The sequence below is a fragment of the Ananas comosus genome, linkage group 13 (genome assembly GCF_001540865.1).
Source record: "Ananas comosus cultivar F153 linkage group 13, ASM154086v1, whole genome shotgun sequence".
Lineage (NCBI taxonomy): Eukaryota > Viridiplantae > Streptophyta > Magnoliopsida > Poales > Bromeliaceae > Ananas > Ananas comosus.
The window spans coordinates 2,862,350-2,876,482 of record NC_033633.1 but is presented as its reverse complement, the minus strand read 5'-3'; the positions used below and the strand labels follow the sequence as shown (position 1 = coordinate 2,876,482).

Below are 14,133 nucleotides of genomic sequence, written 5' to 3'. Positions count from 1 at the left end.
TAGCTTCGCTGCCGACTTTGTTTAGACGGCCATTGGGGTGGCAAATATGCAACACGTCAGCGACAAATTATTTTGTTCAAATTAAAATATAAGTCCAAATCGAATATAAATATATACAATCAAGGAAAACTTCAAATACCCCCCCGTAGTTTCTCAAGTTCTCACTTTCTCATTTTAATGTTTTGTGGTTTAAAGTGTATCATGTTAGTACTCTGTGATTTCTCACCTTCTCACTTTAGTACCATGTGGTTTCAAGTGTATCAAGTTAGTACCCTGTGGTTTCGCGCTTTCTCACTTTAGTACCTTGTGGTTTAATATTTCGTTAAATTATATATTCCGAAATGGATAATAAAAAGAGAAAATTGAAACCACAGAGTACTAACTTGATACAAAAATAAAATCACAGGGTACTAACTTGATACACTTGAAACCATAGGGTACTAAAGTAAGAAAGTGCGAAACAACAAGGCACTAACTTAATACACTTGAAACCAAAGGGTACTAAAGTTAGAAATGAGAAACCACGGGGGTATTTAAAGTTTCCCCTACAATCAATTGTCTATTTTTATTATGATATCTTTAATTATATAAATTTTTTTTGAAATTTGGCTTATTAACCAAATCCAACCCGGTCCGGATCCAATATTATGTTGTATATTTTATATTTGAAATGATAATTTTTCTATAAACTTACAAAAGTCATAGATTGTGAGGTTATTAAGAATTAATATATTCTTATAAATTGACTATTAATAATTTTTATCAAATATGAAATTAAAAATATTTCCTAACTCATGCTAATTAAGATTTTCTATCACTTAATAATCAACATTAAATTAATATTTCTCTTGCTTTACTATATATCCTACATGTGTCGAACACTAAATTCGCTTTCATTATTTTTTAGAAATTATATTCATATTCATATTATTTTTTTTTGCATGAGAATTCGAATGCGAATATATATCAAATACTAAATTTTTTATATTTATATTTGTATTCTATGGACCCTACCTATAAATGCGCTAATAAAATTAGTAACGTGGCATGCGCAACGGGCTTATTATTTGGAATAGAGGCGGTGAAAAAAGCATGTTCTGGAATGTTCCATGTGTTCACTATTACAATTCAACATTTCTCTGTAGCCCCTGCTATGTGATAAACATATTAAATGCCACGCACTTATTTGATAACAAAAACATTTAATTACAAAAAAAATTTCTGTAAATATATCCTATGTTCTTATAAAAATTAGTTTTAGTTTTTTATATTTATTCATGTAAAAATTTTAAAATTTTTAAATATATTCATACCGTTAAGATCCATTAGAAAAATATAGTTAATCATATATAAAATACTTAATTCTGCTTAGTGAATAAGGTAAATTGATTTTTTTAGTCCTCTTGTACTATGTGGTGGCAGAAAGAAAGAAGATAATCGTTAAAAATTTTTGGAAGGATTTTTCTAACCATTCGGACTTTTGGAGGGACATATTTGTGATGACAAAAATATCATTTTATTTATCTTTGGTTAAAAAATAAATAGTGCTTTAATAGTAACAAATCAGATGAGCAAATATTAATATCACTAGACTTTGTAGAGATAAATATAAAAAATTAAAATTTAATAGAAATATATTTGCTATTCAATTGTTTACGTATGAAATTAACTCTAACAAAAATGAAAGAGATGCTAGCTAATATTCATCATTAGGAATTTTGATCTTTAAGTAGAAACCAAATTTTAGTTCATTTCGATTTGTCGGATTCAATTTTATGTCATCCCAGTTCAGATCAGTTATGCAAATTTAAAATAAAAAAATTGAATAAACCACATTAACAAATTTGATAACTTCATTTATTTACATTAATCCTAAAGTTTAATTGTAATACTCCCGGCTAAAAATAATCCCACACCGGGCTATAGCATTTTGGACCAGTGAATTGGACCCGACAGGTTATTAGGTTTAAGATACCCGATTTATCGAGTTGGGGCCTCGGTAAAGAGTGATTCCCCGGGAATTAGGATGTGACATTTAAAAGAAACTTTAATCACTATTATCTAGATATTAAAGATTGAAATATAAACTAATCATATTTGTATCTTAATTTTAGTAGCTTAACAAATTTTTAATGTAATATGGACTCCAATTAAGCCAAATTGTAGCGGTTAAATTAACGGTACCGTTTGGTTTGTGTTACTAATTCAATTCGATTCAGTTTTGAACAAACAAACAAAAAAAAAATTGCAAAACCAAGCCACAAATGCAATGAGAATATCCAAATTTATTCAATTTATTTTAGTAAAAAATACAAAGGTCTAGATTTTCACTAATATAATTCGATTCTATCTTAGATGGTGGATTGCTCAAGTTACATGCCATGTATTAGTACATGATCCCTGATAGATATTACACATACATTACGTATGAAATATGAGAAAAACAACATCGACAAACATAGGAGAAATAATAACTACAAAAGAAAAAGTTTATAAAAACAAATTCCTAATTAAATAAACTAGTCCAATATTTACTTTTTTTTAACTTCTCTGATGCTATAAAATTGCGATAGGAATCGCCACTGAAGAATCATGTGATTGGACCAATGAGTTGATTTGGGCCTAAAGTTGAAACTATTGGACCGGGAAAATCTAGCCGGCAGGCCAATTTAACATTTGGACCTTGCTGAGAAGTATCGACTCATTTTTATGTTAAGAGGGTCGTTTGGTTGCATGTAGTTAACATTGCATTACAGTTATAACTGCATGTAAATACAAATTCAGTGTTTTGTTCGATGTATTTAACTTCAACTGCTATGGTAGAAATTGCAGGTGGAGGTCCAATTGCAGCAATTAGAAAGAGTGACTTTAAGCAAAAGGTAAGCTTATCTTTCTAATTATTTTTTAAACAAAAAATTATTATTATTATTATTATTTTACGTTGTAGGTAATCTGACCATAATATGTATAAAATAATAAAATTTTAAAATTTATTTCTCAACTGCATGCAACTGAACAAATTATCTATAGTTGTTATGCTTTTTACTATATCCAACCAAGTAGGATGCATGTAATTGTAATTACTGTATTTTTAACTGCATACATTTTCAAAAATACTGCATTTGTAATTACATATAACCAAACGGTCCCTAAGAGTTGTTTCTGGCAGTAACTATGGTGAGTGATAAAAAATAATTAATCGCTGAAGAAACAGCAAAAATGTGCAACCTAATTTGTGCGTATGCACTGGGTATCAGCATTGGAAGGTATTCTAGCCATTGGGTGACAAAAATTATGTGCATGAGGTTGTTCGTAAGGAGAAGAGAATATATTTCTAAATTTATTTGGCCATGGTGAATTCCCAAACTAAAGAGTTAAAAAAATTCAGACTGGAGTAGAAATACAAACGGGGCGGATCTGGAGGCGGGAGAGGTTTCTTACCTGTCGTCTTGTTTCTTATCGAGTTGGGACGGATTAGAAATGGATTAATTCGTATTTTATTTTTTGCCGTCACCTACTGCTTTTTTTGAGGCGAATCAGAGCGAATCAAAGAAAGAAAAGTTTTGTACGTTTCTATCTACTGTGTAATACGTATTAAACAAATGAGTCATTCACATAAGAGATATAATTAAGGGTTTATCATTTATGTCAATTTTTGTTATTAAATTTGGTTGGTGAAGTAGTCCTGGGTTTTTTGGTCTTTGATTAATTTGGCCGTGACAAAGTAAGAATTTGGGTATTAGCATGCATGTGATCCACACACACCACAAGCTATTGCACAAATAAAAATACGTTTCCATTTCTAGAAGGTGTTCTTTTAAAATTATCGTTTTAGTACTAGGATAAGGTCCTAAAAATTTAAATAATGTGACTATATATATATATATATATATATATATATATATATATATACCTCTCAAATACATTCACATCCACATAGCATTTTTGATTGGGAACTCTACCATTAATTCCACATTGAGTACTGGTACGAGCTCCCCCAAAATACCGCTTTTTGTTGAAGTTGTCTGTGGGCTCCTAATCCCGAGAATTGAATTCGATGGCGAATTCGATAGGATGTGCATATAGATGGTTGGCTCAAAAAGATCAGCATTTTATTTTATGATGGAAGGTCAAGTTAGATCTAGTCAAGTTCGAAGGGCAAGAGGTCGGGTTTGGTGGAGTCATATTCGAAGTGGCGGGAAGCTGGTTGAATTGACTCACAATCGAGATTCGTGAGCACTGTGTCTGTACGCTTTAAGTATGTAAATTAGTCGTATTTTTCTAACATCTTGAATTTTTTGGATTAATAATTAGCGCCAACAATCCAACACGAATGTCAAAATTTAGCATTCGACGCATATTTGTAACCGAATTCGTATTGAAAAAAATATAAATAACCGACCGTCCCTAGAGCAAGTGGCAAAGGGCTTGGTGGTTGGTACCCGAGACTCAAGTTCGAATCCTAGTTGATTCACATTTCCAGCTAAGTTTATTTCTAAATGAAATAAACGAAGCGGGTAACGTGCTACCTATCTCTCAAAAAATAAATAAATAAATAAATAAATAAATAAAATGGCTGTGAATATGGTTTATTAGAAACTGCAACTATATTCAACCATTTTCGCCCCCTAATTAAGAGATAAAATAGTTATTAATTTATATTGTAGGGGATGAAGTGATATTCTATTATGACACTCCAATAATTCTATATCAGATGGAAATCGGATTTGTGATTGGTGTATATAAGAGACGATAAACACTAATAATAATAATTGGGTTTAAGCATTTTGTACTGTGGTTTGGACTCAATGAATTATTATTGCTCGCTGGCAGGGATCATTATATTTGGTAACCGAAAGTATGAGATGAGTCTCAGTTGAGACAGGGTCGAAATGACAAAGCGACATGTGAAGTTAAGTTCGGAATGACAAGACTAGAGAGACAGTGTTGCATCACCTATAATCTTGAGCTCTACGTGTGATTCGACTAACGAGGACGTCAGGATCTAAAAGAGATGGAGTTGTGATTGGATATATAAAAGACTATGGAACGTAATGAGATTGTGATTAGGTATATATAAAAAATCATGGACACTAGTAATAATAATTGAGCTTAAATATTTTAGGCAGTGGTTTGTACCCAATGAATTATTATTGCTAGCGGATCGGGTCGGGTCATTACATCAATATTGTTCTTCATTTATTTTATTATAAATTTTATATTAAAATTGCATTTATTTTTGTAAAAATATTAAATTTTATTCAATACAAATGTTAACCTTTAATGCAAATGTGTATTTTATTCGCGCTAATTTTAACTTATACTTATATATGCATATTAGAATATGCTTACCGAAATAATATTTGAATATAAATCCGGCTTATATCTTAATCTAAATCAATATTAAGCAGATACGCTAACGAAAATTTAGCACTCCACATATATCCACATGTGAATCGCATTCAAAAATAATAATAATAATAATAATTTTGTCAAAAATCCAACCATATTCCACCATTTTCACCTCTATACATAAACGAGAAAGTCTACTGTGTTACACTTACACTGCATCGACAATAACAAATTAATCACATCTATACTTTCAGAAAAGAAAAGTACAATAAAAAAATTAGTTTTTTATAATCATAATGTGATGGGTTAACCTAAAACAATGAGCAATGCTACAAATACTCTCCAAAATCGGTGTAAAATCTACACCCATCTAATCCAAAGGTGGGATTCCCTCTACAAGTCACATCATGCGACTGCTGGGCAACTTCCCTCCTTTGGATGGATGGGAGTAGGATGTACATCCACTTTTGGGCGTACAATTAGCTTTTTCGTTTTACATACGCATGAACTAACTATTCTAGATAATAATTATTCTAAATATAAAATTATAAAAATATTATTTTTAATGACTTAAGTTATTAGAGAAAAATGATTATTTTATATAATTTAATATGGTGTCAAAATAGTAGATTTTGTGTTCGATTCCTACATAGTCTTCAGCACAATTAGTTTCCTCCCATCAAAAAATTTTGAGACCAAACATGAATTGTTTGAAATTATTTTATATTTTTTAATAACATGATGTTAAGTGCCAATTTTTATGCTAGAGTTGAATGTGTGTGTGTGTGTATATATATATACTATCGATAGTATCAGGTTTTGATACTATCAAGTTTTCTGCTGTTAAATATACCCTTTAATCATTTCTACCCATTAGATTATATTATTCAATCAACCACTCACTCAACCCTAGGGCGTACTATCATTCTTACCCACATCCTTTAATCCAACAACCGAAAACTCGATAATACCAAGCGCTCGGTACTATCGATAGCATAATAGCATAATTCTATATATATATATATATAGTGTCAAAGCATGGAGTTAAGTGTCATTCTTATATAAGCTACTGATATATTGATGTATTAACATATCTATACTATATATAAAAGCATATATAAATGATAGAGGGAATCAAAAAGAAATAAAAGAATATTCCCTACGAACAATTATGATCAATTTGTTAAAAAAAATTGCTAAAAAAAAATCTCTCAAATAGGGTATATCCCTGTTTAATCAAAAAAAAATTGTTAAAAAAATTTCAATATTCCCTACGAACAGCTATGACCAATTTGTTTAAAAAAAAAAATCAAATAAGAACGAACGGTTATGATTAATCTGTTAAAAAGCAGCATTCCTTTCCATCTATTTTACATTAAAATTTAAATTTGAGTTTAAACCATAAATTAAATGTAATTTTTGATATCAAATTTGACTTAACAATTAAAAACTTTTAATTATATAATAGATCAAAATTAAATTTTAAATTTTGAAATAAATATCAATTAAATTTTGATGTTTTAGTTTAAAATAAATATTTAAATTTTAAATTCATCATAAATTAAAAATATATAAAAATATTCAATATATAGAAAAAAAAAGAATAATATAAAATAATGCAAATATTTTCTAGGCCAATTTGCATAAAAATTTATTAGTTTTGAGCATTTGCAAAAATAGGACGCCTTTTTGGATTTTACAGATTCGAACCGGATATTCAGAAAACTAACCAAAATACCCTTATTCTTTTTTCTCTCTCTCTCTTTTTTTTTTCTCTCGCCGAAGAAGCAGCGGAGGCAGAGGCGGAGGCGGAAACGCTCGCCTCTGTCCCACCCGCCCTCGCCCTCGCCCTTGCCCTCACCCTCGCACTCGTCCGTGCACCCTCCCTCCGCCTTCCTCGCCTTTAACCCCGCCAAGACTGCGACTCGACCCTCTTTTTGTCTCTCCCCGACCCACCTCCACCGCCTCCCTGACTCTTTACAGTAGTAAAAAGGGCTATGTCACGCTCTCTTCCTCTCCTATTTTTCTCTCATTTTTTTTCTCTTCAACCCCCCCTCTACCGCCTTCATGACCCTCCACGACGGTAACGAGGACAGCATCGCATCCTCTTCCTCTGTCTTCGCTGATGCAGACACCTACGCCAGTGTCGGAGAAGAAGGACATGAAGTAAGTGCGTGTAAGAGTGGAGTCGAGAAAAAAATATATAAAAAATATAAAATATAAAATATAAAATATAAATAAAAATATTTTTTCTACAAGAAAAATGAAGAATTAGGGAGAAAAGAAAAAATGATGAATTTGCATTATTTTAGGGGAACGTTGCTTTGATTTTTAGGAAATTTACCCTCTTTGAGAGAAAATTATATTTTTATGGACGAAAATTGCACTCTTTGAACGAAATTTACACTCTTTGAAGAAAAATTACACTATTTAGCCAAAAATTGCACTATTTGACGAGAAAGAGAAGGAGGGAGAAAAGAAATAATATAATTTTTGCTCAAATAATATAATTTTCGTTCAAAGAGTGCAACTTTTGTTCAAAAAGTGTAACTTTCATCTAAAAAGTATATAGTTTTTTTCAAAGCGTGTAAATTTTTTCTAAAATAGTGCAACATTTCCCTAAAACCGTGCAACATTCTCCTAACAGCGCAAATTCATCATCTTCTTCTTTTCTCTCTATTTCTTTATTTTTCTTGTAGAAGGAATTATTTTTTCTTCGTATTTTATTCTTTATTTTTTTTATTTTCTATATTTTTTTTTCGGCTCCGCTCTCACCCGCACTTGCTTCGAGTCCTTCTTCTCCAGCACTAACGTCGGTACCTGCGTCGGCGAAGGCGAAAGAAGAGGATGCGGCGCTGTTTTCGTTACCGTCGTGGAGGGTTGGGGAGGCTGTAAAAGAGGGTTGAAAAAAAAAAAAAAATAGAGAAAAAAAGAAGAGGAAGAGGATGTGACGTTGCCCTCTTTGCTATTATAAAGAGCCGAAGAGGCGATGGAGAACAGAAGGAGAGAAAAAAAAAAAAAAAGTGTGTCAAGGCACAGCCTCAGCTAGGTCGGAGGCGAGAAAAGCAAAGGGAGGGTGTCCGAGCGAGGGCGAGAACGAGGGCGCGTGGGACAGAAGCGAGGCGGGCCGCCTTCGCCTTCGCTTCCGCCGCCCTCTTCAAAGAGAAAGAAAATAAAAAACAAGAGAAAAAAGAGGAGAGAGAAAAGATAATAAGAGTATTTTGGTCAATTTTTTGAAAATCCGGCTCAAATCTGTAAAATCTAAAAAGACAGTCTACTTTTGCAAAAGCTCAAAAGTTTGTACATTTGGTAGAAAAGAAGTGTGATCAAAGTCTAAGATTGGATATTATATTCACCCTTTAAGTTATATTTGGATAAGATAAATCATCTTCAAGGATAAAAAAGTGCAGGAGAAAAATAGTTCATTCATTTTCGTAGATAACATTATATTAATCATATCACAGTAAGTCGTTTACATATATTTTTTGCAGTATCGCTGAAAAATAAACTTGTAACTATTCGACCTCCTAGCAATAATAACTCGTTAGGCCTAAACCACCGATTCAAAAATACTTAAACCTAATTACTATGTCTAGTCTAATCAAACTTATATACCCTCACATCTAATCATAATTATCCGATATGGGATTATTGGAGTGTCACATACTCCCTCACATCTAGCCATAACTAGTCGATATGAGATTATTGGGGTGTCACATACTCCTCCCGTTTAAGCTCTGACGTCCTCGTCGGGCTTAAACACATACAGAGTCCAAAATTAGCAGGCAACGTGAGACCTATCGCGCTAGTCTTGTCATTCCAATCTTGACTTAGCCTGTCATTTACCGACCCTAACTTTAGTTTGTTATTTCGACTGTGGCTCAATCAAGACTCATCTCATATTTGCAGCTGGTGAACCGGCTCTAATACCAAATGTAACGATCCGCCCTGATAGCAATAATAACTCGTTAGGCTCGAATCACCAGACCAAAATAATTAAACTCAGTTATTATGTCTAGTCTAATCAAGTTTATATACTTTTATATCTATCTATAACTATCCAATGTAAAATTATTAATTGGAGTGTCACAAAATTGGTCGTTTAGATGGCACCCAACACCAAATGAACCCGTTATAAAGTAATTTATACACGTAGTCAAAAACTATCATATTTCTTTTTCAATAAATTAATAGTGTAGGTAGCATTTTGGGGTACTCCAAGCATTTAATTAATTTCATGAAGGAATAATATTTGCGCGTACAATATGACTGGATTAAGTAGCATTTTGACCACGGAGAAAAGAACGTACCTTGTTTTGCTCGCGCATGCATTATTTCCCTTTTCGTATTTGAAAGGGTTAATTCAATACAGTTATCTGTAAATATACTATATTGTAAATATATTTTTATAAAATTCAACTTTTATATATTATCTCTGCAAAATTCTAATATTTTTAAATATATTTCTGTCGTTAAAATCTGTTAGAAAATTTTAATTACTAATAGATTAAATACTTAACTATGATTAATTTATGAGATAACTTGACATTTTTATCCCTTTTATATTATATTTTTGTGACTTTTGGAGAAACATATTTGTAATGACAAAAATAACTTTTTACTTAAAATATAAACAGTTCTATAACGATAACAAATACAAGGAACATATATATTTGAAAATATTAGAACTTTTACAAAAACAACGTATGAAAGTTGAACTATGTAGGGACATATTTGCAATTCACTATGTTTGGAGGGACATGAATACATTTAACCCTATTTCAAAATAGGGACAATTACTTATTTACCTCTGAAAAGTTTTCGACTTTCATTTATCCCTCGTAAATGGTTAATAGTAAAAATATTTTTTAAAGATTCCAAAGTCTTTCAAATATACCCCTAAAGTTAAATTCTGTTAGTGAACTATTACGACCAGTAGTTATCTCTATAAAATTATCCTTTTGTCCTTTTAAATATATCTTTCTATCGTCACCAACTTTTTATTTGCCCTTAAATTAGAAAGCAAAAAAAGTATTTTGACTTTTGCCTTTTCAAATATACCCTTTTACCGTCACAAACTTTTTTTATTTGCTCTTAAGTTAGAAGCAAAATAGATATTTTTTACTATTTTTAACTATAGTAGAAATTCAACTCAGATTTAACTCGAGATAACTTAACGGACACTAACATGAGGGTCATTTTTGAATAACGGACTCTAACAGAAGTGTTATCGAAATTTAAAATTGAATACTATATTCAACCTTCAACCTTTGTTTAATAAAATAAATTATCTCATAGATGAGATATACTATCACATCACATCGTGAATGTCAAAACATTATAAAGAGTAAAAATCAAATTTGTTCTTACAATCAAGAAAAAAAAGTTCTTATATATATCGAATTAGGTTATTCTTGAATAACTTATTCCAACTTTTAAACATGATTTTGAATTCAGCATCGAACGTGACATCAAGCTCTTCTCAAAACATAAAAAGATTGGTGCCGAGATTGACGAGGGAATTATCGAACCATTCTCATATTCTATATGATGAGACAGAGATTTATAAAAATTAATGTGACCTGTTTCATCAAAATTAACAGAAATTTGAATTATCGACACCCAACCACAACAAAATCAAAAGATTAAGGATATAATTGCACCCCAAAAAAAAAGTTAAAAACTAAAGTGAAAAAAGAAAAAAAAAAAAAAAAAAAAAAAAAGTTAGCCACCAGTATATAATGCAATTAAAACAACAAAAAAATGTGTGTATTATTATTATTAGCATGAGCACAATAATAAGCACAGATAAGTATGCGCTGCCAAAATGTTGTACATGTACAAGTGAGATGAGATTACGTCCTTCGTGGTGTACAAGAAGATCTCTATAGAGTGGTTAAACCAAGATTATTTATTGCAAAATTTAATTTTTCTATTGACTTAAAGGGTACCCAAAATTAGGGGGGAAACAAAAGAAGAAAAAAGAAAAATAATAATAATAATAATAATCATGAGGTGAATGATCAATGTCATGGAAAGTGATTTGATCCCCATGAATTCGCAAGCATTAAATGAGGCTTAAATGAGATGTAATAGAGACTGTTTTGACTAGCTATGTGCCTATGTTGTGATTTTTTATTTTTTATTTTTTTTTTTAGCTCTCCTTTTTGGGGTGAAGAGTTTGCTTATTCATGTGATTTTAAAAGGCAAAAGAGAAAGAGGAGAAAACCTAGCTTATCTTTGTTAAAAAAAAAAAAAAAAAAAAAAAAAAAAAGGAAAGGAAAATGCTACTCCCACTCAACTTAAAAAAGGCCTCTCAACTTAATTTTTCTATTGTTTTTTTTTGTGTGTGTGCGCTTTTAATTTTATTTGGAATTTGAGGCATTATATAAGAGAGCTTACAAAATTCATTAATAATTCCATTAAACTTATATTTTAGCATCTTTATGAGGTTGCAATAAGAGCAGGGTGCATAGAGCTAGAGAGTGCGATGAAAAATATTTTGTTTATCTCCTTCATCGTAACTCACGATGCAAATCATTCTGTTTTAATTAATTATGATATATTTTTTATAATTTTACTAGAAAACACAGAATGATATATCTATATATTTTCATTCCAACTCTTTTTGACCTGACACTCAATACGAAACATGCATATTATTAATCATTTTCTAGATTAATTATTAACGATTCTAATTTAATAAAGCTTTTTAACTTAATTAAATAAAAAAATAAAAGATATTAAAATGTCAAATCAACAAATAATGTTGGAGGACCCAATAGCAAAGGAGCTACTTATTGTTCAAAATGGCATGTACTTGAGGGAATCTCCATATATTTTTACCAAGAGGAAATAAGAGTGGAGGAGCAAATGGGTCAGAGTGGTAGATGATTGTTGAAAAGAATAGCTCACTCTCATTCAAGTCATCCTATAAATACACACCCACTCATGCACATGTTCATGAGACTCTTGTAGTAAGATACATAAAAAAAAAAAGGAAAGGAAAAGTATAGAGAGAGAGAGAGAAGTAAATTTGAAACCAAAATTTGAAACAAATTTTAATCTCAAATTGAAGGCTAGTGGGAGAGAGAGAGAGAGAGAGAGAGAGAGAGACATAGCCATGGGGAGGCCACCATGTTGTGACAAAGTAGGAATCAAGAAGGGGCCATGGACACCAGAAGAAGATATAATCCTGGTTTCATACATCCAAGAACATGGGCCAGGGAATTGGAGATCAGTTCCTACCAACACTGGTGAGAACATCTTGCACACTTTTCCTCTATTACTTCATTCCTAGTAAGATGCAAACTAGCCTCTTTAAAGAACACTGAGCATGTCTTTGTTGTCCTCAGTCTCAGTGTCTTAACCTTGTAGTTTTCATGGTGATGATGATGCAAAATGAATCATTCTAACTGTTTCAATTGTAGGCTTGATGAGGTGTAGTAAGAGCTGCAGATTGAGATGGACTAACTACCTAAGACCGGGAATAAAGCGCGGAAATTTCACTCCTCATGAAGAAGGGATCATCATCCATCTCCAAGCTTTGCTAGGTAACAGGTACTTAATAATCCTCCTATATATATATATATATGTTCATCTCTCCCTCACTTGTTTGTATCTATGAATCCAAGAACCATGAAGTTTCAAAATCAAGATTCCGTTGCATCTCCATTGGATTTCTGTTGATTCCGAAAACAACCGATTATCTAAAAGCTTAAACTATATATGGGGAGTCGCAAAGTGGAATTCGAGCTCAGCATATTCTACTCTGATATGATGTGAAACAAGAAACTGATAAACACCTCTTACCTCGCAGATGGGCGGCTATAGCTTCTTACCTCCCTCAAAGGACAGACAACGATATCAAGAACTACTGGAACACCCACCTGAAGAAGAAGATCAAGAAGTATCAAGCCGCGGCCGGAAACTACGTAGGCTCATCTGATTCGACCACCGCTAACCACGAGCTTATGTCCAAAGGCTACAGCACTGATGCTATGAACAATCCTCACTCTCCTCTCCCGCTCTCCGCTGCTACTAGCTCCTCCACCTATGCCTCGAGCACCAAGAACATCTCAAAGCTTCTAGAAACTTGGATGAGGTCCACAACGCCTGTAGATACGAAACAACCTGAAGTGAAACAGGAGCAAGGGATCAGTGTCAGTGACGGCGCGGCTTTCGGTACCATTCCGTCATATTATAAAGGGAACAATATACAAGTTAAGAGTGATCAAGATAGTAACTGCGTGCTGAGCGGCGCGATGGGCCACGAAGAGCTCGAATCGCTGCTCTCGTTCGATCAGCTGAATAGTATCTCTTGGGAGAGATCAACAGAGGAATCGGCGTATTACGGGTCACAGCATGCAGCAGTAGCAGACACGGAAAAGCCTCCGTTTTCTTTGCTCGAGAAGTGGCTGCTGGAGGAAGCCGCCACAGGGCAGGTAGATCTTATGGAGCTTTCGACCGGTTGCTGCTCAGAACCGATGTTCTAATAATGATTAATTCATACATCATATAAAATCGCCAACAACTGTATATGCATGAGATGAAAAACAAAGCATCATGCATTTAGCTTGCCTAATTAATGACTTATTTACTTTAATTTGTTACCACCTTGAAACCAATGAGAAAGGCAAGGTTGGTAGCTTATTAGCATGTATAAGTGAATGAACAAACAGTTTTATTGGTACTACATGATAAATTATACAATATTTACCATTCATGTTTCGATCTTTCGCTTTATATCCCTCTTTCAAAATCCATTATCTAATCATACAA

The 14,133-nt window shown here is 32.3% G+C and overlaps 1 protein-coding gene across 1 annotated transcript; it reads left to right on the top strand.

The window, feature by feature from the left end:
* LOC109719209 (myb-related protein 306-like) lies at positions 12,276–14,070 on the top strand. The gene is made up of 3 exons (XM_020245755.1): positions 12,276–12,608; positions 12,783–12,912; positions 13,172–14,070. Exons 1-3 carry the CDS (start codon positions 12,476–12,478, stop codon positions 13,845–13,847), a joined length of 939 nt encoding a protein of 312 aa, XP_020101344.1. The 5' UTR covers positions 12,276–12,475; the 3' UTR covers positions 13,848–14,070.

What these genes read in the sequence shown, in the direction of transcription:
- LOC109719209 (XM_020245755.1), top strand. Translation starts at nt 12,476, where the DNA reads ATGGGGAGGCCACCATGTTGTGACAAAGTAGGAATCAAGAAGGGGCCA. An exon ending in ATCAGTTCCTACCAACACTG is followed by an intron (nt 12,609 to 12,782) that starts GTGAGAACATCT and finishes TTTCAATTGTAG; the next exon opens with GCTTGATGAGGTGTAGTAAG. An exon ending in CAAGCTTTGCTAGGTAACAG is followed by an intron (nt 12,913 to 13,171) that starts GTACTTAATAAT and finishes CTTACCTCGCAG; the next exon opens with ATGGGCGGCTATAGCTTCTT.